General features: G+C 46.1%; 1 protein-coding gene and 1 non-coding gene across 7 annotated transcripts in view; both read right to left on the bottom strand.

Annotated features, from left to right (window-relative positions):
• Positions 1-1688: 1688 nt before the first annotated feature.
• The window catches only part of ATP2B4 (ATPase plasma membrane Ca2+ transporting 4), a 119350-nt gene continuing 97476 nt past the window's right edge, over positions 1689-23562 (bottom strand). For 5 of the 6 annotated variants that reach the window (XM_023186928.1, XM_023186931.1, XM_023186929.1 and 2 more), the window contains 3 exons: positions 22378-22485; positions 18809-18985; positions 1689-6202 (listed from right to left, as the gene is read on the bottom strand). In XM_023186928.1, coding sequence (XP_023042696.1) covers positions 5894-6202; positions 18809-18985; positions 22378-22485 — 594 coding nt within the window. In that variant the 3' untranslated portion in view covers positions 1689-5893. Of the gene's footprint in view, positions 6203-12416; positions 12525-18808; positions 18986-22377; positions 22486-23562 lie in introns of all 6 variants that reach the window. The other variant, XM_026456680.1, reaches the window with a different exon arrangement.
• Positions 16343-16467, bottom strand: LOC111522842. Its single transcript, XR_002725352.1, has one exon. It is a non-coding gene; the product is annotated as a small nucleolar RNA SNORA77 (small nucleolar RNA).

Here is a 23562-nt window from a genome sequence, read left to right as displayed (position 1 = left end):
TTTTTTTTTTTTTTTTTTTTTTTTTTTTTTTTTTTTAGAGACAGAGTCTTGCTGTGTTGCCCAGGCTGGAGTGCAGTGGCACGATCTCAGCTCACTGCAACCTCCACCTCCCGCATTCAAGTGATTCTGCTGCCTCAGCCTTCTGAGTAGCTGGGATTACAGGCACCCGTCACCAAGACTGGCTAATTTTTTGTATTTTTTAGTGGAGACGGCGTTTCACCGTGTTAGCCAGGATGGTCTCGATCTCCTGACCTCGTGATCTGCCTGCTTCGGCCTCCCAAAGTGCTGGGATTACAGGTGTGAGCCACTGTGCTTGGCCCAAAAACATTTTTAAAATGTGCTATATATTTTTAGTAGAGACAGGGTTTTTCCATGTTGGTCAGGCTGGTCTCAAACTCCTGACCTCAGGTGATCTGCCTGACTCAGCCTTCCGAAGTGCTGGGATTATAGGCATGAGCCACCGCGTCTGGACTTTTTTTTTTTTTTTTGAAATGGAGTTTCGCTTTTGTTGCCTAGGCTGAAGCGCAATGGCGTGATCTTGGCTCACTGCAACCTCTGCCTCCCAGGTTCAAGTGATTCTTCTGCCTCAGCCTCCGAGTAGCTGGGATTACAGGCATGTACAACCACACCTGGCTAATTTTTGTATTTTTAGTAGAGATGGGGTTTATCCATGTTGGTCAGGCTGGTCTTGAACTCCCGACCTCAGGTGATCTGCCCGCCTTGGCCTCCCAAACTGTTGGGATTATAGGCATGAGCCACTGCACCCGGCCATAAGTCTTTTTCAACCAGGGCTAGCTCCTCCTTCAGAAGCAGCCTATTAGAATAGCCAGGAGAGTTTGGGATGTTCTTCAATGTGTGTGATACTTTTCCTAAAGGAATTTGGGGGAGTGGACAAGGTTCTTTCTTCCCTATGATGTGTATGTGTGTTTGTGTGTGTGTGTGTGTGTGTGTGTGTGTGTGTTTGGAGATGGCGTCTTGCTATGTTGCCCAGGCTGGACTTGAACTCCCGGGCTCAAGCGATCTTCCCGCCTTAGCCCCTTCACCTCCCCAGTAGGTGGGACAACAGGTGTGCACCACTGTGCCTGGCTCCACTCTGTGATATTTTAAAAGAGGGTTAGGGAACTTCGTTGTGCACCTGGATGAGAGCTGCAGGAAGGAGTTGACTCAGATATGAATGCTCAGAATGTAAATGACTTGCCAGGAAGCTGTTTTGACCTGAAACTGGGCTTAATATGAGTCTCTAGCAAGACTCAATTAATGGAAGACATTTTTTAAACTATAGGGAAGGGAGGGGGAGGGTGGAAAACCCGAGGGAAAGGCAGCTAATATAAGGGAAACTACTTCTCCTAAAAGACATTTCACATAAAACAAATCAAAACCAAAACCAAAAAAAAAAAAAAGGAAAGAAAAAAAAAGCAAGGACTGCCAAGACTGCCTCTTATTCTTCCAAAAGCTCCAGCTCCTGAATTGTGGATTCTAACCAAGGTGGGTGGAGCAAAGCTTGTACTACAAGGGAATGAAGCCAATGCAAGGGCCCAGAGGTAAGGGAAGCGTTGTCAGAGTCCGGTGGTAAGCTGAATTCTGTGCCTGTTTAAATGGGGTTGTCCTTGTGGTTGTGGCATTTCCCTTCTCAACTTCGACAATCAGCAGCATTACTCAAAAGTGGAGACGCATGGAGGACAGCACAGTTACAAGTGGGCATGAGTTTTTATTCTCAGTGCACAGCAGTATTGGTTTCTGTTCATCAGCAAAAAGCTTTATTGGTTCCAAAAAATTATCCCTTTTAAAACTCCCCTTCTTCTTCTGGTTTCAGTGGAACAACACATTTGAATTTTAGATTTGACAGTTTATAGCATTTTTTTTTCCTAAGAACCATATAAATACATGCAAAACCTTGTACATAGAGCTTAAATCATATCAAAATGCAAATATAGATTGGGTGCGCTGTTAAGCTGAATTGCAAATTATGGCAACACACACTGGGGTATACATTGCTTTGATATCACCACCCTTTGTTTGTTTATGTCATGCAGACCACAATAGTCAATCTTGTTTTGTTTTTTCTTTTTTGTACAAAAATACCGGTGCTTGTTATACTAGTTACTAAAAGAAGAAACTCAAAATTCCTATCTTCGTGCTAATTTGAAAAGAACAACATAGATAGATTTGTTGGCACATATATATGGCATATTCACATATGGCATATATACATATGGGGAGAAAACATGAACCAAAGGCCAATTCAGTTATGGGAGCTCATCTCCTTCCATCTCTCCTAATCAAGAGCAAAGGGAACAGCAGGCCTAACAGCAGGGTTGGGAAGGCGAAAGGACTGGCACTGAACTAAGTGAAAGGGCGTCTGGTCTATTCAGAGGAAGAGGTTGGAATGGCTTAACAATAGCAGGCATTTATAAGTGCCCACCCTCGCCAGTGCAGTGGGGGTGGTCCCTAGATAAGAAAGGTGAGGAAGTCTCTGCATATTGTGATGGTACCACAGGCTGCTTCAAGCGTAAGGCAAGGAAGCAGGAAAGAAAGGAAGGGATGCATTTAGAGGCTTTTCCGCACAAGCGAGTGTGCCATGTCCCTCTGGGTTTTCAGCAGTGAGGTAACCATTCAGATTTAACCGTGCCAATTCTCCTCTCTGAAGCTCAAGGGGAAGAAGAAACACACACCCTAAAGAACCCACAAGAAGGATTTCTAGGTGATCTCTCTCTTAACCCCTTTAGGGATAGGAGAGTCATTCCAGAGGACAGATGATACTATGGGAAGGACCTAGCTTTAAGACTGTCACTCAGAGCTAGAACCAGCCATTGTTTTATCATTTAGAATTCTGTCCCCATTTAATATATTGCACAAAATCTTTCTAGGGGAGGGAAGCCATCATAAATAAGATCCTTGCACAAAAACTCACTAATGGAAAACCCCGGGGGAACCGGAAATGAAAACTATGAAACATGCAAACCCCAAATCAGAGTATCCCTACAGACCAGGAGATATTCGTGTCTTTGGTACCATTCTACCAGCTATTCTTCAAGAAACACAAATCCAATGGAGGCCCCTAATCCTAATGACAAGTCAGGAAAGAGTCTGTCTATCCATCTGCATGGGGAGGGGGCGCGGCGGGGGGGATTCATTTCCTAACAGCTGTGTCCCTTGCTGGGTGTTTTCCTGACTATCCACGGTTTACTACCCGTTTTTCTAGGTTTATTAAGAGAGGAAGCTAGGATGATACGTTCTCCTTCTCCCCATCAGACCCTTTTCAAATCCAAAGCACCATTTTGGGGAAAAGTATTATTAACTTATGCCATATTTACCCACTGCCAGTTGGATCAGTGAAACTGAATAGAAAAAACTTATATAAAAAACATATGCACATAGACAGTTAAACTTACTTAATTCCATTATCAACAAAATTTATATTAAAAAAGTCTAGAACCCAACAATTTTTTTCCCTAAGTATAAAGATGGCTGTTTGCAGAAAGAAAGTACGGTGTATTGGTTTTAAAACCAATTACAAATATACTAAGTCACCTGTCATGCCAAACAGCTGGTTATGTGCTCCCTTCCACAGAGCTACATGACGGCACTTTATTTTAAATCCTTTAAACAAAATACATATGGCTGACTCAAAAATATCAGTTTCTGATCTAAAGAAAACTATATATTTTTGCATATATTTCTATATTTTCTCTTCTATTATGGAAACTAGAACACAAGAGAAAAACCATTGACTTTTAAAAAGTAGACACAAGCCCTCAAGAGTAACCTGTCAGGCACCATGAGAGTCTTTTGCAAACAGGAATGGTAAAATAGCCTTCAAACCTCGTTATTGGCTTGCTATTTAAAATGATCTGAGGTAATACAAGACTTGATAGAATTAAATCTTCTAAAGTAGTTGATGAATATATATGTTAACACCTAACACCTTGGGTGAGCTGTTTTTTCTCCCTATGAGTATTTAAGACACAAAGAATTATTGAAGCACGTACGTTTTACAAAACCAGAATCAAATTTGCTTTCCTATTTCCTGCGATGATGGATTATGTAGTCATGGGATATGCAGGGGGTATTGTTTCTCTATGTTTCCTACTGTGGACAGCTCAGGTGAAAGGGGTGAGGGAGGACAGATCCGGAAGAAAAGGCTAGGTGGATCAGGTCATCTTCCTCTCACATGGGAATTTGGTTGTTCACATGTCCCCTCTTCTTGACTCTCATCACTCTAGAAAGAGGCGGGTGGGCTTAATTTATCTAACGGGAGGTGAGAGTCAGGAACATGAACTGGCCCCTGCACAGAAGTCAACACCAGCAGGGATACAAATGGAGCTCCTGCAAATGTGGCTCCACCTTGTCCCAGTAAGGAACACTTAAAAAATCTCCTAGCAAAGTCCCCAGCTCCTGAGAGTCAGGGGGGAAGCGGATGCTTTGGGCAGTATTCAGGGAAAAAAAGGCACAGGGCTTTACTGGGCAGCAGCTGCAGCATGTGGCTGAAGAGGGGCTGGAGGAAGGGGGGAGTGTGCTGGGGGGTCTTTTGCTCCTGTAAGTCGGCAAAATGTCACAGGGGCCTCCCACTTTGGATATATATTTTCAAAATCAGAATATTTGAGAAAGGCTGGGACCTTCTCAGATACTGGAAAAGTTGTGACACGTGCATAAAACTAGAATTAGAAACTGGAGAGAATGTCAAAGGTGGTCCCCAGGCACCTAAGCTCAAGGTTTCTGGCCCCTGCAGGAAGATTTTCTCAGATCATACTAGAATGGCTCTTTGGCCTCTCCCAAGGCTTCTGAACACTCATTGCCCACCTGTCAGGTCCTGCCCTGGAGAGCCTTGGCAGATGGCTTTGAAAGCAGTGGTCACCCCAAAGAGGAGCTCACAAAAGTCTGCTTTGATGGTCTGTCTTGTCCTCGATTTGGCAGCGGCTGGTCCTCAATATCCAAGCCCAGTAAGGAGGCGGGGTCGTACCCAGTTCATTCTTTTGCCACCACTTTAGGAAAAGACAAAGCTCAGGCATATGGTGAAAACTATATACCACACATATGCAACCTCCATGGGCAAGGCTGATCTCCCTGGCACTTAAGAACCACATATACCTGACAAGATGGCAGTTTAAAAGCAGAAGGTAACCTGGCAACAACTGAGAAATATTCTTACCAGCACTTAATTGCTTCAAAGGGACCCTTTTAACAAAGAAACTGGTTGGATTCTAGAACTAAATCAAGGGTTCTTTTGGGCCAAAAGGGAGAAGGATCAAAGTTTATGCAATTCACCCATATCCTTTCCATTTTCTTAATCATCATTAAAAAAGAAAAAAAAAAAAAAAAGGAAAGGAAGGGAAGACAAAAGACAAAAAAGAATCTTGGAGAGGTTTGACTGGAAGGGCAGAAAGAGAGGCCTACAGGCCTTTAGGTGTAAGTTTTCAAAGTGGGAGAATTGAAAAACAATCACACTACTGGCGGATTTTATACATTCCATCTCTACCTCAACATATTTCACTTGGGGATATTTGTCTCCCTCTGAACCCTCAACTTAGCTTATAAATGGCACAGACTTATAGGATTAAATCCAGAATTCAGGAGATGAACATCAGGGGAGAATGTGGGGTGGGGTGATGCCAAGAGGATTGTCATCATTTCTTTAAAAATGACAAGTGACTATCAAGGAGTAAATTCTACCATGACCTGCCTGGGGTTTGACTGGGCTCCGCTACAAACCCCAAGTCAAACTTAAGTTGAAATCCTTGCAAGTCTGTGCTCTTTGTGGTCAGGTGGGGGTTCACACACACTGCTGTTTACACAGCAGTTGACATGACGATGAAAAGTCCCATCATCACCTCATAGATGCGACAGGCGAAAATGGAAATAGGGAAAATAGGGATGAGAGTCAGAGAAAGAAAATTCAAACCGATGTCTCTAGGCTCTGTAGAGAGCTGTCCGACTGTGGGAGCTGCGCTTGGTTGCAATCCACCGCGTTGTTGTTTGCATTGGCGTATGGAGTGACCTCACCATCCAACAGGAGCACCCCAGTCCCAAACTTAGAAGCCTTGTCAGGATTTTCCTCCTCTTCCTCATCCAGGAGTGGTGTTTGCGGCAACTCCTCATCTATGGCGAATTCAGGGTGGGTCATGAAGTTGTGGATGGAGTTTTGGTTGTAGGGTTTCTGAATGGTTTCATGGAGGGAACTATGGAACGCTTTGACCACTTTGATCTATACCAGGGGAAGGAAAAGGAGGATGAAAAAATAGGGAGGTGAGAATTGGCTGGTAGAACAAGGAGATGGTGGTTTTAGGAGAGAAACAAAACCCAAACTATAGAACATGACTGTTCAGCAACCAAAACCAAACACACATCAGAGGAGATCATGGGGCACTAGAAACATCACACGGCTCAACTTTCAAGCAGTGGGGTGGGCTGGGGTGAGTGATGGCAAACAACTAGGACGTTTTGAAAGTTGCATTTAAAAAAGTAGAAAACCCAAAGCAACGTTAGCATTCCCAAACAATCTACTTTTAAAATGAAACAGAAAACAAGAAGTTTCATTAGTTCTCTCAGATGGAGGGCAAGGGCATGGGAACTAGATGCAAATTGACAGCCAAACTTAAAAAGATGATTCAGACATGTGGATTTCTGTGCTGAGGCCAAACATTTTGTGAATGTGGAATGAAAAAATTATGCATTGAGGTTTAGTTATCTGTTTAAGGACCTCAAAGAGCCAGCATACACCAATCTGCACATAATACACGTTGGGTGACGAGTGACCACGAATACTGTGCAGCCAGGCAGACAAACCAATCTTCATTTGTGTCAGCAGCATGCAGGAACTTAAAAATCTCCAGTAATAATTTGCCCTTTCAGCCAGGAAACATGCATATTTTTACATCCCACGACCACCACTGTGTCCCCTCCCAGCAAATAACACAGAACTTCACTCCTTCAGCCCCTTCCCTAGAAGTGGATAAAATACAGGTGTCAAAAGATGCCTTCCTCCTGCCTATTGAGAAAAGACCTGGCTCTCATGATTCAAATGCACGTTCATGTCTCTGATACACAGCAACTGTGCCCAATCATGCTGCTTTCTCCAGCTGTTTCCAGATTGTGAAGAGGAGCATAGTCTTACGTGGAGAAGGGAATGAAAGGGACCAGTGAGAGAAACCTAATTCAGGAGGCGGTGCTACAAACAAGTGGCCTTTCTGATGGGGTGGATGAAGAGGATGAAGGAAAGGAAACCATGTGCAGTTTGTGCGGTTTTACTGGGCAGAAGGAGATGCATTGCCCAGTGTCATAGTCTCTGTCCTACTGTGCAAAAAGGAAGGGATTCGGTTAGTTCAGAGTCATGAAGAAAAAACTGACAATAATTGATTCCTGTGAACAACTTTTGCTTGTCCACAGGCACCAGCAATTTTGGCAGCTCTGCTTTTCTGAACTGTAGGTCTCTCTGGGGCGTGGCTTGGAATCAGGGTTGGTAGAATTGGGGTAGAGGGAGAGGGTTGGAGCTCCAAAAAGTTGGAGAGAGGGCCCAGGGGAAAGGTAAATGGTTATAGGACAGTTTTAGTTGTTGGAAGGTGGCTGATCCTAGTCTTGTCCCAAAAATCTTCACTCAGAAAAGAAATGGGAGTAATGTGGGGGAAATTGTTGAGGTTGGGGGGGTAGGAGTGATGAAGGTGGGAAAGGTGGGAGTAAGGTACCTCTTTCATTCCTCTGCTGTTTAAGCAAAAAGTATATTCCAGGAGAATAGGCAAGAATTTGGAGACAGCAGAGGATACAAAGAGTCAGCCAAATAAACTGTTTGGATCACCTGTTTCAGTGCTTCCTACCACCGTACAGAACTTTCATAAATACCAATCAAAGGCGGCTCACTATCAATACTGTTGGTCTGTTTTCTCTGGAGGAGAATATGTCTCTGCTGGCTAAGGCTTTCTTTATCTTGTCCCACTCTACTACAGCCTGCAGACCCACCCGGGACTGAGGGTGCTCAAAGCTCAGAAGGCAAAGGACTCCTTGCCACTCAATAGCATCAGCTCAATACCTCAGCTAAGAAGAATCAGGGAGCATAGGCACACACTCACCATGCTGAACAGAAAGTGAGGACCACATTTTTATTATCTGATTCCTATTTGACCATCTGATGGGGGAATTTTACCTGTCATGTTGCCTTTGCTCCAGATCTAGGTGAGATCAGATGGAATGGAGGCTCCATCTGGTCTTCAGGAAGTCTCAAGTTTTCATTGATCTACATAAAATCTCAGAGCAAGGCAATTTGGATTAAGTGAGTCCAAACCCAATGCCTTCTCCTTTGGCCCTGGCACAGATACACTGGCCAAGAGATGGGTCAAAAAGTCATCCCACCCATTCAAAGCCGTCACTGTCAGGAGTGATGACATAGCTCACATTTTCCATATGCTTTCAAGATCTCAAAATTTCTACCGGCTATCACAGGAGGGCAGGTGCCTTTATCCACCAGTACATCATCTTCAATATCAGTGAGTTTCAACTTCCTGCTTCCATTCAATTGAATACTTTATTGAAAAAATTACATGTGAAGTCCACTATAGAAAATAAATTTGTAACAATTGGGATTGGAGTGAGGGTCTGGAGCCCTGTTTGTTGGCTTTTCCTCTCATCTGTTGCGGTGACCAATAATACTGTTACAGGTAAACAATGAGGGAGATAAAAGTGAATTGGGGATGGGTAGATGGAAAAAATATGGGAAATGTCTTTTGGGGAGCAAGAAACAGTCATCCAGCTAGACTGCAGGACTTCTGGAATCTAAAGGGAAACCAGCCACCTGTAAGGAAGCTCATGTGAAGAGGGGTCAGAGAGCTAGGGGTGACCAGCTGGCTTGCTGGGTGGAGAGAAGGGGGAGGGAGGAGAGGGCATGGGGCTGCGTCGGGATGCCCCAACTCTGGCACTGGCCTCAGAGAACACATGCTGATGAACAACCACACACCATATCACCACCAATCCACCCAGGGCTGGCATCTCCCTTTCCTGGAGCATGACGCCTGGTGCATGAGCAGTGTATGCGGACAAGACAGGGCTAGTGAAGCAGGTGCAGGGAAAGCTTTGAGCACTCTCCACACCAACCCTTCCTTCCCTGGTCATTATTTCTCAAAACCTTGGGGAAATGTCTCTTCTGGGGCCCTGGCCTACAGGTAGAAGTGGCTGGTTGAAGGGCAACTCTTTTCATTAAGGAGACTCTGGGTATGAGTGCTGAGGGCTACTCTCTGCAGCTCAACGAGTGGGCAGGTGAAGACTCCATTTCCTCAGCCAGAATATTCTGTAGTTTTCTGCTCTTGTTTTTTTTGAGATGGAGTTTTGCTCTTGTTGCCCAAGCCAGAGTGCAATGGCATGATCTCAGCTCACTGCAACCTCCGCCTCCCGAGTTCAAGCGATTCTCCTGCCTCAGCCTCCAGAGTAGCTGGGATTACAGGCACCTGCCACCATGCCCAGCTATATTTTTTGTATTTTTAGTAGAAACGGGGTTTCACTATGTCATGTTGGCCAGGCTGGTCTCGAACTCCTGACCTCAAGTGATCCACCCACCTCGGCCTCCCAAAGTGCTGGAATTACGGGTGTGAGCCAACACACCGGGCAATTTTCTGCTCTTATCAGAAACCGGGAGAAAAGGATTAGGGCCTCCCTATGCAGGAAAATCTTAGAGATCTATCTAAAGAAGGTTGGACAAACAGTTGGTTTCATTTGGAGATCTGGAATGGGAAAGAGGGTTTTAAAATGTATGGCTATAACTTCTAGGAGCTCCAACTAAAAAAGGACAGCTGGAGAAAGAGCAGGTGTGGCCTGTCTCTCCTCTGATCTTCTGGTCTTTGAGGGTTTGGAGCACACCCTCTACCAGCTCCTCTACAAGATCCCAGTAGGCTCAGTCTTCTGCTTAGTCTCCTTCCACCATCAAACCATCAGGATATCTGACACTAACTCTTCCTACCAGAAAGAGATGATTAAAACAGAACAGAAGCTAGTTAGAAGGGGATGGCAGAACTAGAAGGAAAAAAGGAATTAAGAGAGGAATATGAAAGAACGGGTGCGAGAGGTTCCTGGATATTTGCAGAGCAAGACTTTGTTAGTTCTTTCTTGCCTGTTTTTTTGACCTAAAGAAATCATATGTATCTCTATCAAGTCCCACCCCCATCAGAACACTTTGGCTAAAGAGACAAAACAAATCTAAGTCTGGTCAACCCACACAGTCCGTGATCATGTGAACCACAGACAAGGCGACTGTTCTTTCTTCAGCCCCTTTCCAGAGGTGGGAGTGGGTGAGGTTGGGAATGGGGGAGGAAGGAACAGACTGACCACTCAGATATTTGAAACCCACATTATATATAATACAGATAAACTCCTTCCCACATTATCAGCAAAGAGCTGGCTACCTTCTCTCTCCTCTCTGAGTCCCATTTGGGGAAGGGAAAATGACCAAGAATAGGAGGGCATAAGCATTAGCAAGAATCCAAGAATCTACCAATGGGAACACCAGATCTTAGGTTGTGAGTTGATAACATTCCAATGGAAAGTCGGGCTGAGAAAGGGGTTCCTGAAACTTTATGCGTGAAAAAAGTGCCGGCTATTGGTGAAACAATCAAACTAGAAGAGAAAAGGAGAAGCAAAATAAAAGGGACTCCTCTTCAGAAACTCCTAAAAGTTTAGTAAATGAAGAAAAAAACATTATTTTGACTCTTTTATATATTTTTCCTACTTTGATGTGAATTAATTGATTTTTTTTTTTTCTTGAGACAGAGTCTTGCTCTGTCACCCAGGCTGGAGTGCAGTAGTGCAATCTTGGCTCACTGCAACCTCCACCTCTTGGGTTCCAGCGATTCTCCTGCCTCAGCCTCCTGAGTAGCTGGGACTACAGGCGCATGCCGCCATGCCCGGCTAATATTTGTATTTTTTTTTAGTAGAGACAGGGTTTCACCATATTGGCCAGGCTGGTCTTGAACTCCTGACCTCATGTGATCCGCCCACTTTGGCCTCCCAGAGTGCTGGGATTACAGGCGTGAACCACCGTGCCTGGCCTTTTTTTTTTTTTTTTTAGATGGAGCCTCACTCTGTCACCCAGGTTGGAGTGCAATGGTATGATCTCGGCTCACTGCAACCTCCGCCTCCCGGGTTCAAGTGATTCTCCTGCCTCAGCCTCCCAAGTAGCTGGGATTACAGGCACACACCATATTGCCCGGCTAATTTTTGCATTTTTGTAGAGACAGGGTTTCGCCATGTTGGCCAGGTTGGTCTTGAACTCCTGACCTCAGGTGATCTGCCCACTTCAGCCTCCCAAAGTGTTGGGATTACAGGCATGAGCCACTGCACCCAGCCAAGATTAACTGATTTTTAAACCAGAGTCCCTGAAAAGTAAAAAAATGGGGATATTTAACCATATACATTTTGAAGTGACCTACCTTCTTTTCTTCACCTATAGCTACAAATTTTTTGTTTTTTTTTTTTGAGACAGAGTCTTGCTCTGTTGCCCAGGTTGGAGTGCAGTGGCACAATCTCGGCTCACTGCAACCTCTGCCTCCTGAGTTCAAGTTGGTTCTCCTGTCTCAGCCTCCTGAGTAGTTGGGACTACAGGCACCTGCCACCATGCCTGCCTAATTTTTTGTATTTTTAGTAGAGATGGGGTTTCACCGTGTTAACCAGGATGGTCTTGATTTCCTGACCTCATGATCCGCTTTGGCCTCCCAAAGTGCTGGGATTACAGGCGTGAGCTACCGTGCCTGGCCAGCTACAACTTTTATGCTAAAATTGCCAGTCGGCAATACAATGGTAGCCAAATGGACTATTATTATTGACCAAGTTTAATATTGGCTCAGTTATGACAGGTCCACTAGTCAAAACACACCCACGGGCACATTAGCTCCCTTCCTACCTTTCCTCAAAAGATCCCAAACCTTGACCCCATGTAAAGAAAGTTCCTGGGTTTTCATTTGGCCTAATCTCACTTCTAAGCATAGGACATAGAGTTCAGACTCAAAGGAGCAGGAGGAGAGGAGAGAAACAACAGCATATCCCAGCAAAGCAACAAACAAACAGACAAACAAAAAAGGCAAAACAAAACAAAACTCAAGAAAAGGAAGAAACGAGCAATGCAGGGGAACAATCAGAAAACAGAATTATTGTCTTTAAAACAGTTAGGATTTAATAGCTTTTCTATATTACAAAAATAAAATACAAGGGCACACAGGCTGGTTTTAGAGTAGGATTTTTGTCTTTTCTTCCCTTAAATCAAAATATCAAAGGGAAAAACCGAAAGAAAAGATAACCATGGTTGGTTAAAGTGGATGCCACGTGCTGTCTTGTGGTCATTTTAGCAAATCATGCATCATAATAGACTATCACTCACTGCCCAGAGGAGGAGATGAAACAGCAGGAACAGAAGTGGTGGGGGAAGATTTGACTGGTGCAACTGCTACATAGGATGAACTAGGAACAAGTTTTACATCAAGGTGTTGACCCATGTTCTGTCGCCTTAGGACTCCCTTAAAAGAGGCTCCCGTCTGGAATGTGTTAATTACGTCGATCTGCAAAGAATCAGAGAGTGAGACAGCTTTGCTCCACAGTCGGAGAGGTGAAGAAATAGGAAGGGAGGGTCATGGAAGGTTTGGGAAGTGGGGATGGAAGTAGATGGGAAAAGGGGACAGGAGACAGCTAGAGAGAGCTTCCCTCCCACACAAAGCAATGGTGAGGAGAAGGGGAAAAATGTTAATTGCATATCATACTTCATTTAGGGAACAATTTGCCAGGGAGTCCCAAATGCCCAGCCAGAATCTAGTTTTCTCTTCCCTTTGAATCCATGGTGGGCATCTGAGGTGTAGAGGGGGCCAAGAGTATTTAAAATTTGAAGGGATTTTTCCCTACTCCATCACTCCTAACAGCTAGACAGATTGTTCATTGTTTTTACCTGTATTCTTTTTTTTTTTTTTGAGATGGAGTCTCACTCTGTCACCCAGGCTGGAGTGCAGTGGCGTGATCTCGGCTCACTGCAACCTCCACTTACAGGCCCATTTTTACCTGTACTCTTAAAAATAAGGTAAACAGGCCGGGCGCGGTGGCTCAAGCCTGTAGTCCCAGCACTTTGGGAGGCTGAGACGGGCGGATCACGAGGTCAGGAGATCGAGACCATCCTGGCTAACATGGTGAAACCCCGTCTCTACTAAAAAATACAAAAAACTAGCCGGGCGACATGGCGGGCGCCTGTAGTCCCAGCTGCTTGGGAGGCCGAGGCAGGAGAATGGCGTAAACCCAGGAGGCGGAGCTTGCAGTGAGCTGAGACCAGGCCACTGCAGTCCAGCCTGGGCGGCAGAGCGAGACTCCGTCTCAAAAAAAAAAAAAAAAAAAAAAAAAAATAAGGTAAACAATATAAGATTCTGAAGGCAAATTATGTATTACTGAATTTCAAGGCTCAGGAACCTCTTAATCAATTCAATCGACTACCTATTCTTGCAGATTTTCCAGGAAAATGACTCATGTGTTTAAAGAAAAAACAGGGGCCGTGTAGTAGCCAATATACAAGTGGCCATGATGGAAAGGCCCCTGGGCCATGAGTTGCTGGGGGCTCATCCTCCTCTGGGTATCTTGTCTGAGTTATGCCTTCCCTGTGCTGAAGCAGGCAGGGTCCCTGAGAATGGAGCTCAAGAACCCAGTGGCTAAGCCCACTATAGAGAATGCTACTAAGTGTATTAATGCATTAGAGATTCTGAAATGTCTGGCAGAAATGCTGACAGTAACTCGGCAATTAGACTGAGGGAAGGGGAGGAATAGGTTTTGGTTAGCGGTTGTTGAAATAGCTACAGTTCGAGACTTACACAAGTAGTCTCTGGTTTTCAGTGCGCTGTTCCTCAGAGACAGAGGCAATTACATTTTCTTGCTTTCTTTTATTTTTCAGACAGAGTCTTGCTCTGTCACCCAGGCTGGAGTGCAGTGGCACAATCTTGGCTCACTGCAACCTCCGCCTGCTGGGTTCAAGCCATTCTCCCGCCTCAGCCTCCTGAGTAGCTGGGACTACAGGTGCGCACCACCACGCCCAGCTAATTTTTTATTTTTTAGTAGAGATGGAGTTTCACCATGCCGGCCAGGCTGGTCTCGAACTCCTGACCTTGTGATCCACCCTCCTCGGCCTCCCAAAGGGCTGGAATTACAGGTGTGAGCCACCGCGCCCGGCCGTGCCATTCATTTTCTGACAACGGTCCTGATCTAGGGCCTCAATCAACTCTACCATCCTTATCCCTGACCCCTAAGTAACAGGGATGAAATCAAAAGGAATTTCCTTTAGCCTTCATGAAACTGGTAGAATAATCTTAGAAATATCTATCTGCTTAATGCCAAGGGTTAATCTACCAGGAATGTAGGAAAGATGGTGATTCCATTAACTGGACTTCATTTTCCCAGGAGGGAAGATGAGAAAGCAGGCAGAATGTTAGTGAGATAGTTTTTTTTTTTTTTTTTTTGAGACGGAGTCTTGCTCTGTCGCCCAGGCTAGAGTGCAGTGGCCGGATCTCAGCTCACCGCAACCTCTGCCTCCTGGGTTCACGCCATTCTCCTGCCTCAGCCTCCCGAGTGGCTGGGACCACAGGCGCCCACCACCTCGCCCGGCTAATTTTTTGTATTTTTAGTAGAGACGGGGTTTCACCGTGTTAGCCAGGAGGGTCTCGATCTCCTGACCTCGTGATCCGCCCGTCTCGGCCTCCCAAAGTGCTGGGATTACAGGCTTGAGCCACCGCGCCCGGCGAGATAGTTCTTTTATAAAGCTTCCTGAGAAGCCATGAGCTGTTTAGGGCTAGTTTCTGGATCCAGATTACAGTTTGAGCTGAAACACCACTGCCTCCTCACATTATTCAGTTTTAGTTCCCTGGGACTGAGGAGCTTGAACCTGCAGGAGGAGAGGGTTTACACTTGGGGTTGGGGGGGCGGCGTGGGTGGCGGTTCCAGCTCCATAGAAGAAGGGACTGTAGAGATACCTTCTTCGGTGCTTGTTGGAGTTACAAGGTCCCGACCCTCACAATTCTAGTCTCTAAGTTTCCTAACACCTCCCATACCAAAGCACTGTGATGAGAATGACAACAAAGATCAATGTGCAGATGACAGGGGGTTTTGTTAGAACCCAGCTGAGGTTGAAGGGCTGATGTTGGGAGCGGACCTCAGGGATCCAGGTACACGTTAGCATCATTAGCCTCATCAACTTCCAGAGTCGGGTGCATCCTGGGATGGTGTGAATTTGGTCACGGTGGCATCTTGAACATGCCTCACTTTAGGCTTTAATGCCATTGTGGCCCAACTGCCTCATGCTCCAACAATGGGGAAAGGTAGTATACCTAAAGCTATGTAGGCAGTGAAACCAAAAAGACCTTATAGAGAGGTACATAGTCAAGGAAATAGAAATTGGTAGTGGAGGGGAAGGAAGACCCATAAATCTCAGCCTCCCAGGACAGAAGACTGGAAAGGAGCAAGGAGGCACTGGACTGAGGGAATCGTGGCTAGGAGAAAAGAAATCATGTAGTAGAAGCAGCACTTGATCCTGGAGAAAAGAAAAGCAAAGACAGGTTATTTTGGAAAGAGCAGACCCACAGGAAAGCACTGGGGGCTTTAGAGATGGGAGCCAAAGGCGCCAGGTTCTATGGGTCCTCGGACTCAGTGGCCTGGACGGTGGGGTGGGGTAGGCAGTGGGCATGGGGACTCTGGATGCCACGAGGCACTTTGTGCAGGTCCCGCTGGAATTTTTCTTTCTGGGAGGAGGAACTCGAGAGAGGGAAAAGGAACCCTAGTGTTTCCCTACCTAGCCCTTTTCCACTTTTCTTTTTCTTTTCTTTTTTTTTTAAATTCAGCTCTTTATATAATGTCCCTTGTAAAAATGAAAGAACAAAAACAAACTAAAAAAGAGAGGTAGGGTAATTTTTTTTTTTTTTAAAGGAAAGGAAAGAGAGGAAAAGGAAATAAAATAAGATAATTTATTGCTTCTCCTCAGCATCCTCCTTGGTCTCCTCCTTCACTGAGAGAGCTTCTAGCTTTTCCGCCACTTTTTCGGCATGATTGTTTTTGCCTGATCCTGGCCAAGTCGCCTCCTGGAGTCTGTCTTCTTGAAACTCAATGACCAAAGGAAGCCAAGTGGATGCATTCAAGCACCGCATAGACCATGGTCAGGCTGCTCAGTGACATCTGGTCACTTGCCACCACAGCTGCAGTCCAGCCTCATGGCAGAGGTGACCAAGCCCTCTGAGAGACAAACCGAGGACCACTGTAAAGCACCTTCTGGTGAGCTCCAGGCAGTGCCCGGACTCCAATGCCTGCCCAATTGGATGTGAGGCCAGCAACATGGAGAAGTGCTCAGGGCTCCCCAGGAAGCACCTGTGTCCCCAGGAAGCTGCATCGCCCTGGATAGGTGAGGCAGCCACAGCACCCTGGAATGTTTATCTGGCAGACAGAAAAAGCACCCGCCTGGAAGTATAGTCAGGTGCAGAGTGAGTCTGCAATCCATTTTTCTTTTTCTTTTCTTTTTTTTTTTTTTGAGACTGAGTCTTGCCTTGTTGCCCAGGCTGGTGTGTAATGGCACAATCTTGGCTCACTGCAACCTCAAGCCTCCTGGGTTCAAGTGATTCTCCTGCCTCAGCCTCCTGAATAGCTGGGATTACAGGCGCCCACCACCACGCCCAGCTGATTTTTTGTTGTTGTTGTTGAGATGGAGTCTTGCTCTGTCGCCCGGGCTGGAGTGCAATGGCCGGATCTCAGCTCACTGCAAGCTCCGCCTCCTGGGTTTACGCCATTCTCCTGCCTCAGCCTCCCAAGTAGCTGGGACTACAGGCGCCCGCCACCTCGCCTGGCTAGTTTTTTGTATTTTTTTAGTAGAGACGGGGTTTCACTGTGTTAGCCAGGATGGTCTTGATCTCCTGACCTCGTAATCCACCCGTCTCGGCCTCCCAAAGTGCTAGGATTACAGGCTTGAGCCACCGCGCCCAGCCGATTTTTGTATTTTTAGGAGAGCCGAGGTTTCACTATGTTGGCCAGGCTGGTCTCGAACTCCTGACCTCATGATCTGCCTGCCTCAGCCTCCCAAAGTGCTGGGATTACAGGCGTGAGCCACCATACCTGGCCTCTTTTCCACTTTTCTATCTGTTGTCTTGCCTATACGAGATAAGTTCCTACCAGGTATGTAGTTTAGAATATTCACTTCATCTATCTCTCATATACACTAAGGAGGTGGGGTTGACTGGAGAACTTTCTTTCTTTTTTTTTTTTGAGACGAGTCTCACTCTGTCACCCAGGCTGGAGTGCAATGGCGTGGTCTCAGGTCACTACAACCTCCGCCTCCTGGGTTCAAGCGATTTTCCTGCCTCAGTCTCCCAAGTAGCTGGTACTACAGGCATGTGCCACCATGCCTGGCTTGTATTTTTAGTAGAGACAGGGTTTCACCATGTTGGCCAAACTGGTCTTGAACTCCCGACCTCAGGTGATCCACCTGCCTCGGCCTCCCAAAGTGCTGGATTGCAGGTGTGAGCCACTGCGCCCGGCCTTTTGTTTTTTTGAGACAGAGTTTAGCTCTTGTTGGCCAGGCTGGAGTACAATGGCATGATCTTGGCTCACTACAACCTCTGCCTCCTGGGTTCAAGCAATTCTCTTGCCTCAGCCTCCTGAGTAGCTGGGATTACAGGTATGTGCCACTACGCCCAGCTAATTTTGTATTTTTAGTAGAGATGCGGTTTTTCCATGTTGGTCAGGCTGGTCTCGAACTCCTGACCTCAGGTGATCCACTCACCTCGGCCTCCCAAAGTGCTGGGATTACAGGTGTGAGCTACCACGCCTGGCTGACTGAGGAACTTTCTAAAACATTTGCAAGGCCAGTTTTAGACAGTGAAACTTATTAACTTATTTAGAAGATCTCCAGCCAATCAGCAGAGAGAAATACGCCTGTTCTCTGGAGACCACCCTTGAGATCTTGGAATTTACAGTGTTTTTCAGATGGAAAATCTCAGGATTAAAACAATAAAGCTATGTGGGGTGAGAGCAGGGGAAGACAGAATTATCAATGCCTAGACCAGCCCATTCACCCAGGAGAAAGTAGTTACAATTGATGCATGGAAAGTGGGGAAAAAAAAATAAAAGTTATCGTGGGGCTATAGGCAGGGGATATAAGAGCAGCAGGGGTGGCTTCTATCCCATTTCAGAAATTGCAAGAAGGGAAGAGGCTTGAAGAAATTATTGCTTCCTCCTTGTCAGGAAGCAAGTTTGAATCCTGCAAAAGATGCTCAGACATCAACAGACTATTGTCATTTTTACACATGAAACCATCAGATTCCCCACCATGGCCTTACACTTTGAATGGGGGAGATATAACAAGGTGAGTTTCTTTTACAAAGACCCTTCCAGATAGCATCTATTCCTATAATGGCAGTGTGTGGGAGCTAGATTAAGTGAATGCTGGGTATGTTGGCATATTGTTATTGTCTAACTCCTTCCTTCTGAAGGGAGGGAAAAATTAAACATAAGAGACCTGAGACCTTCAGCATAAGAGATCTTATGCTGAAGCTTGCCCATTTGACAGAGGATAGCAGGGTGGGCTTTAGTGTCAACCCAGAGCTAAAGGACTATGCTAATGGCCTCCCATGGTCTAGGTCATTTGACTCCTCTCCTCTCAGAGGACCCCACACAGATCCTTTTGCCCATCTGTCCTGAAGCTGAGGATCTAGGGCTGCCCATCAGTAGTGAGCCTTTGGAAGGGAAGAGATGCTGGCCAACAAGAACTGCTGCCCTCCCAACACCTTCCAATATGGGAAGCTTCTTCTCCCAAGGGAAGGACAGATCACTATCAGAGTACCTGAGTCTGGATACGGTTCAGGCCCCGGAACCAGAGGATCTGGCCTCGGCGCAGCTCCATCTCAGCATGGTCAATCTCATCCAGCCCCTCAGCATCCTTGGTGATCTCCTCTTTGGTGGTGCCATGCCCAGCCTCCTTCAGGAACTTCAGGGATCGGGTAGGTATTGCGGAGATGAACTGAAAACAAGTGCAGTGAAGAGGGAGACATCAGAATCAGTGTGAGAAGAGCTATCAGTCAACTTACATGAGCCAGGACCTTGGGCAGGTTACTCTTTGTCCTACCACGCTTCCCACTGGAAGAGCAGTGGACAGAAGTACGAATCCATCCAGGCAAGCATTCTCCAAGTGCCCACCAGTGGTCAGGCTCTTAGGAAGGTTTTCTGTCTTTATGAACACACGCAAAAGAGAGCTTATATTCTAGTAATCGACCAGCCATCTGCCTGGTCATATACTTCATTTTTCTCTTTCTGTCTCATTTCTTCTGTTCCATTTTGTAATCTGTCTTTTAAGGTTAACAGAACTATACTGCATGGTAGGCAGTAGGAAGGGACAGAGACCAGGACCTGGGGGAAAACAGTATGGGGAGAAGATGGTGATATTGTATATGTATGGGCAGGGGGTTGAGAAGGGTATTGGAAATGAATGGCCCCTTTCTTAGTTGCCACATGCAAAGTAGTTTCTGTGTTACAAACTCTCGTGAAAGGATACCGAAAGTTTTCTTGGGCTTGAGGTGAGGAAGTGGATGGGACAGTCCATGGAAGAAGGGACACATGAGTATTATCACAAGACAAGGAGCAGTACATTGGGCTTGAAATTCAAAATAAATTTCCTGGTGAGCTCAGCACCTGTCAGTCATTTCTTTCCAACAAGATGAGGAGTAGCCAGGGCTCACGTGGGGAAGAGGGACTGTATGGGCAATCTGATATGGAGTCAAGTGTTTTGAAATGGGAAGAATGCCAGAGCTCTGCTTCCGAATGTGGAAAGAGCTGTTGTGATACAGAAGGAAGGCTGCTGTCTGGCATCAAGGCCCCATGGCCACATGTGAGGCAAGAGCCAGAACAGAGTTTCAAACAACAGGTGAAACAACCAAGCTTTAGCAAAGCATAAAACTGCTTTAGGAACTCACGGATTTAAGAAATATATATATTCACCAAAAAGAACAGGGTGGAGGGAATTGGGTCAGACATTAATTAGGGAGGCTGGGTGCAGCGGTTCATGCCTGTAATCCCAGCACTTTGGGAGGCTGAGGCAGGAGGATTCCTTGAGCCTAGGAGTTCGAGATCACCCTGGGCAGCACAGTGAGACCCCCATCTCTTTATTTTTTGTTTTTTGAGATAGAGTCTCACTCTTGTCACCCAGGCTGGAGTGGAGTGTCATGATTTCGGCTTATTGCACTCTGCCTCCTGGGTTCAAGCAATTCTGCCTCAGCCTTCCAAGTAGTTGGGATTACAGGCACGTGCCACCGTACTTGGCTAATTTTTTTTGTATTTTTAGTAGAGACAGGGTTTCACCATATTGGCCAGGCTGGTCTGAAACTCCTGACCTCAGGTGATCTGCTCGCCTTGGCCTCTGAAAGTGTTGGGATTACAGGTGTGAGTCATTGTGCGTGGCTTGAGACCCTCATCTCTTAAAAAAGAAAAAAAAAGAAAAGAAAAGAAGAAGAAATTAATCAGGGAGGCATCTAGGTGTAAAATAAATAACTAGCAGGTTTAGGGGGGAAGGCCTGAAGCTCCAGAAAGAGCTCTTCGAGGCCAGTTAGGGCAAAGTGTCTATTACCTGGGTGGCTGGGCACTAAGGGATTGTTTGCAGAGACCTGGGGTCTGTAAAGAGAGGCATAGCCCAGGCCAGAGTGGAGGATGAGGGAGGTTTGTAAACTGGTATTAAGGAAGAAGCGCAACTATTAGACTTGATGATACTATTATAATCTTAATAGCTTAAAATTTGAATGAGTATTTATAAGGTATTAGACATTATTCTAAGTCTTTTCTGTATAGTAACTGATTCATTAATTAACAATGACCTTGTTTTCCTAAGTTGAAGACACTGAGACACAGATTGGTTATGTAACTTGCCCAAGATGATTCAGCTTATAAAAAGGAGAGCTGAGGCCGGGCACAATGGCTCAGGCCTGTAATCCCAGCGCTTTTGGGAGGCCACGGCGGGTGGATCGCCTGAGGTCAAGAGTCTGAGACCCGCCTGGCCAACACAGTGAAACCCTGTCTCTAATAAAATACAAAAAATTAGCTGGCGTGGTGGCAGGCGCCTATAATCCCAGCTACTTGGGAGGCTGAGGCAGGAGAATGGCGTGGACCTGGGAGGGGGAGGTTGCAGTGAGCCGATATCGCGCCACTGCACTTCAGCATGGGCAATAAGAATGAAACTCCGTCTCAAAAAGAAAAAAGGGGCCGGGCGTGGTGGCTCAAGCCTGTAATCCCAGCACTTTGGGAGGCCGAGATGGGCGGATCACGAGGTCAGGAGATCGAGACCATCCGGCTAACCTGGTGAAACCCCGTCTCTACTAAAAAATACAAAAAACTAGCCGGGCGAGGTGGCGGGCCCCTGTAGTCCCAGCTACTCGGGAGGCTGAGGCAGGAGAATGGCATAAACCCGGGAGGCGGAGCTTGCAGTGAGCTGAGATCCGACCACTGTACTCCAGCCTGGGCGACAGAGCCAGACTCCATCTCAAAAAAAAAAAAAAAAAAGAAAAAAGGGAACTGGGCTGTGCGCGGTGGTTCACGCCTGTAATCCCAGCACTTTGGGAGGCCAAGGCAGGCAGATCATGAGGTCAGGAGTTTGAGACTAGCCCGGCCAACAAGGTGAAACTCTGTATCTACTAAAAATATAAAAATTAGCCAGATGCAGTGGTGGATGCCTGTAATCCCAGCTACTTGGGAGGCTGAGGCAAGAGAATTGCTTGAACCCAGGAGGCAGAGTTTGCAATGAGCCAAGATCACACCACTGCACTCCAGCCTGGGTGACAGAGCAAGACTCTGTCTCAGGAAAAAAAAAAAAAAAGAGAGCTGGATTCAAACCCAGACAGTCATTCCCAGAGTCCAACCACAGGCCACACTGCTACTCTAGAGATCTTGTAAATCTGAATTTATCTCAGGTAAGAGTTAAGCATTCCACCCAGATAAAGCCATGGCAAGAAACAGAAGAGGCTGGGAGCCCTGAATTATGTCAGCCTGGCAGCCCACAGCCAGGTTGCTGCCTTGTGAGAATAAAGATACACATCTTGTAAACTCTTCTATTTCTAAGACCCTTATTATATTTATTTTTTTGTAGCAAAATTCCATTGAAAAGTTTAGTTTCTGTCTCAGAGAAGCTAAGGGATTTTTCTATCTCCAGGCATGGTTAGAGAAGAATTCTGAAACCTCTGAAGTGATCACTCCACCCTGAGATCCTATGAGATGGCAAGAACTTGAAAACTTGAGTGGGGGTGGGGAGGAAAGAAGAGAAGATGAAGAGGGGGAGCTGAGGGGTCTCCACAGTTGCTTGATCTATCTCCTGTAGAGGAGGGGAGCTCTGCAGGCTGTGAGAATGCACCAGGAGGGTGTGCCGGTACTCACCTGGCCCCACAGAAGTTCTCCAATCCCAATGAAGAGACACCACAACCACTGGGACAGGCTGAGGCTTGTACAACTGAAGGGTTTACCCCCAAATTCCACGATGAAAATCTAGAACAGAGAAAGAGGCAGCCCACCATCAAGGAAATAAGACTAACAGGCAGCTGGCCCTCCAGCCAAGGCCCCCAAAGCCACATCATCCCACTGTCTTAGGATCCTTGGGTGCAAGTCCTGATTTGCTTGTGGGGGAAGGGAAAAGAAGAAATCTCAAAGGGGAGACAGACAAAAACAGCCTTTACAGAGCACTGTGATGGGGAGACAGACATAGTTACTGTGACTATGATTCACAGACGATCTGGAGGAGTTAGGGGAGCTGGAGGCTTCCTGTGACTAAAAGCCAGTTAGTGACAAGGAGAACGTACAGTGGTGGAGTGAGGAACTGAGGATGAGGTGGGAGGATTGCCTGAACCTGGGAGATTGAGGCTGCACTCCAGCCTGGGTGACAGAGAGACAGAGAGATCCTATCTCAAACAAACAAACAAAACAAAAAAAGAAAAAGAAAAAGAAAAAAAGGCCAGGCACAGTAACACTTTGGGAGGCAGGAGGATTGCTTGAGGCCAGGAGTTTGAGACCAGCCTGGGCAACAGAGTGAGATCCCATCTCCATTTTTAAAATTAAATTTAAAAAAAGGAATTGAGGATGGGGATAAATAGAGGGAGGTACCCTGCTGAGGAATGGGACAGGAGCTCTTCTGTTACATAGTCAGCTCATAGTCTAGTATCGGAGGAGTGCAAGCTGGGCTGACTATGTAACATATGTGTATCCCATTTCTTCTCTTTCTCTGAGTTGCACAACACTTTTTATCATAAGCCCTTCAGAACAAAGGGGCAGGGACAGGGAGAGTCTATACTAGATGTGCATGCACATTTCATATAGGCTGACAGGAGCCACAGAAAGGGACTAGAAGAGAATGACACTTCTTCTGGTCACTCTGTGAAATTTCTGTGTATTTAGAAAGATCATGAAAGGATTTTAGAAGTATTATTTTATTTCCAGTCAACATGCTGCCCTGCACTGGAGCTCTTGACACACTGGGCTCCAATTCTAAAGCAATATGCAAAAGAAAGCAAATTGGGAATCCCAAAGTCCCCCAGTTCCCTCATTCCTTTTCTTAGGTATGTAGGGAGC

The sequence above is a fragment of the Piliocolobus tephrosceles genome, chromosome 1, assembly GCF_002776525.5.
Source record: "Piliocolobus tephrosceles isolate RC106 chromosome 1, ASM277652v3, whole genome shotgun sequence".
Taxonomy (NCBI): domain Eukaryota; kingdom Metazoa; phylum Chordata; class Mammalia; order Primates; family Cercopithecidae; genus Piliocolobus; species Piliocolobus tephrosceles.
Note: the sequence above shows the minus strand (reverse complement) of the source record. Positions and strands in the feature narration are given on the sequence as shown.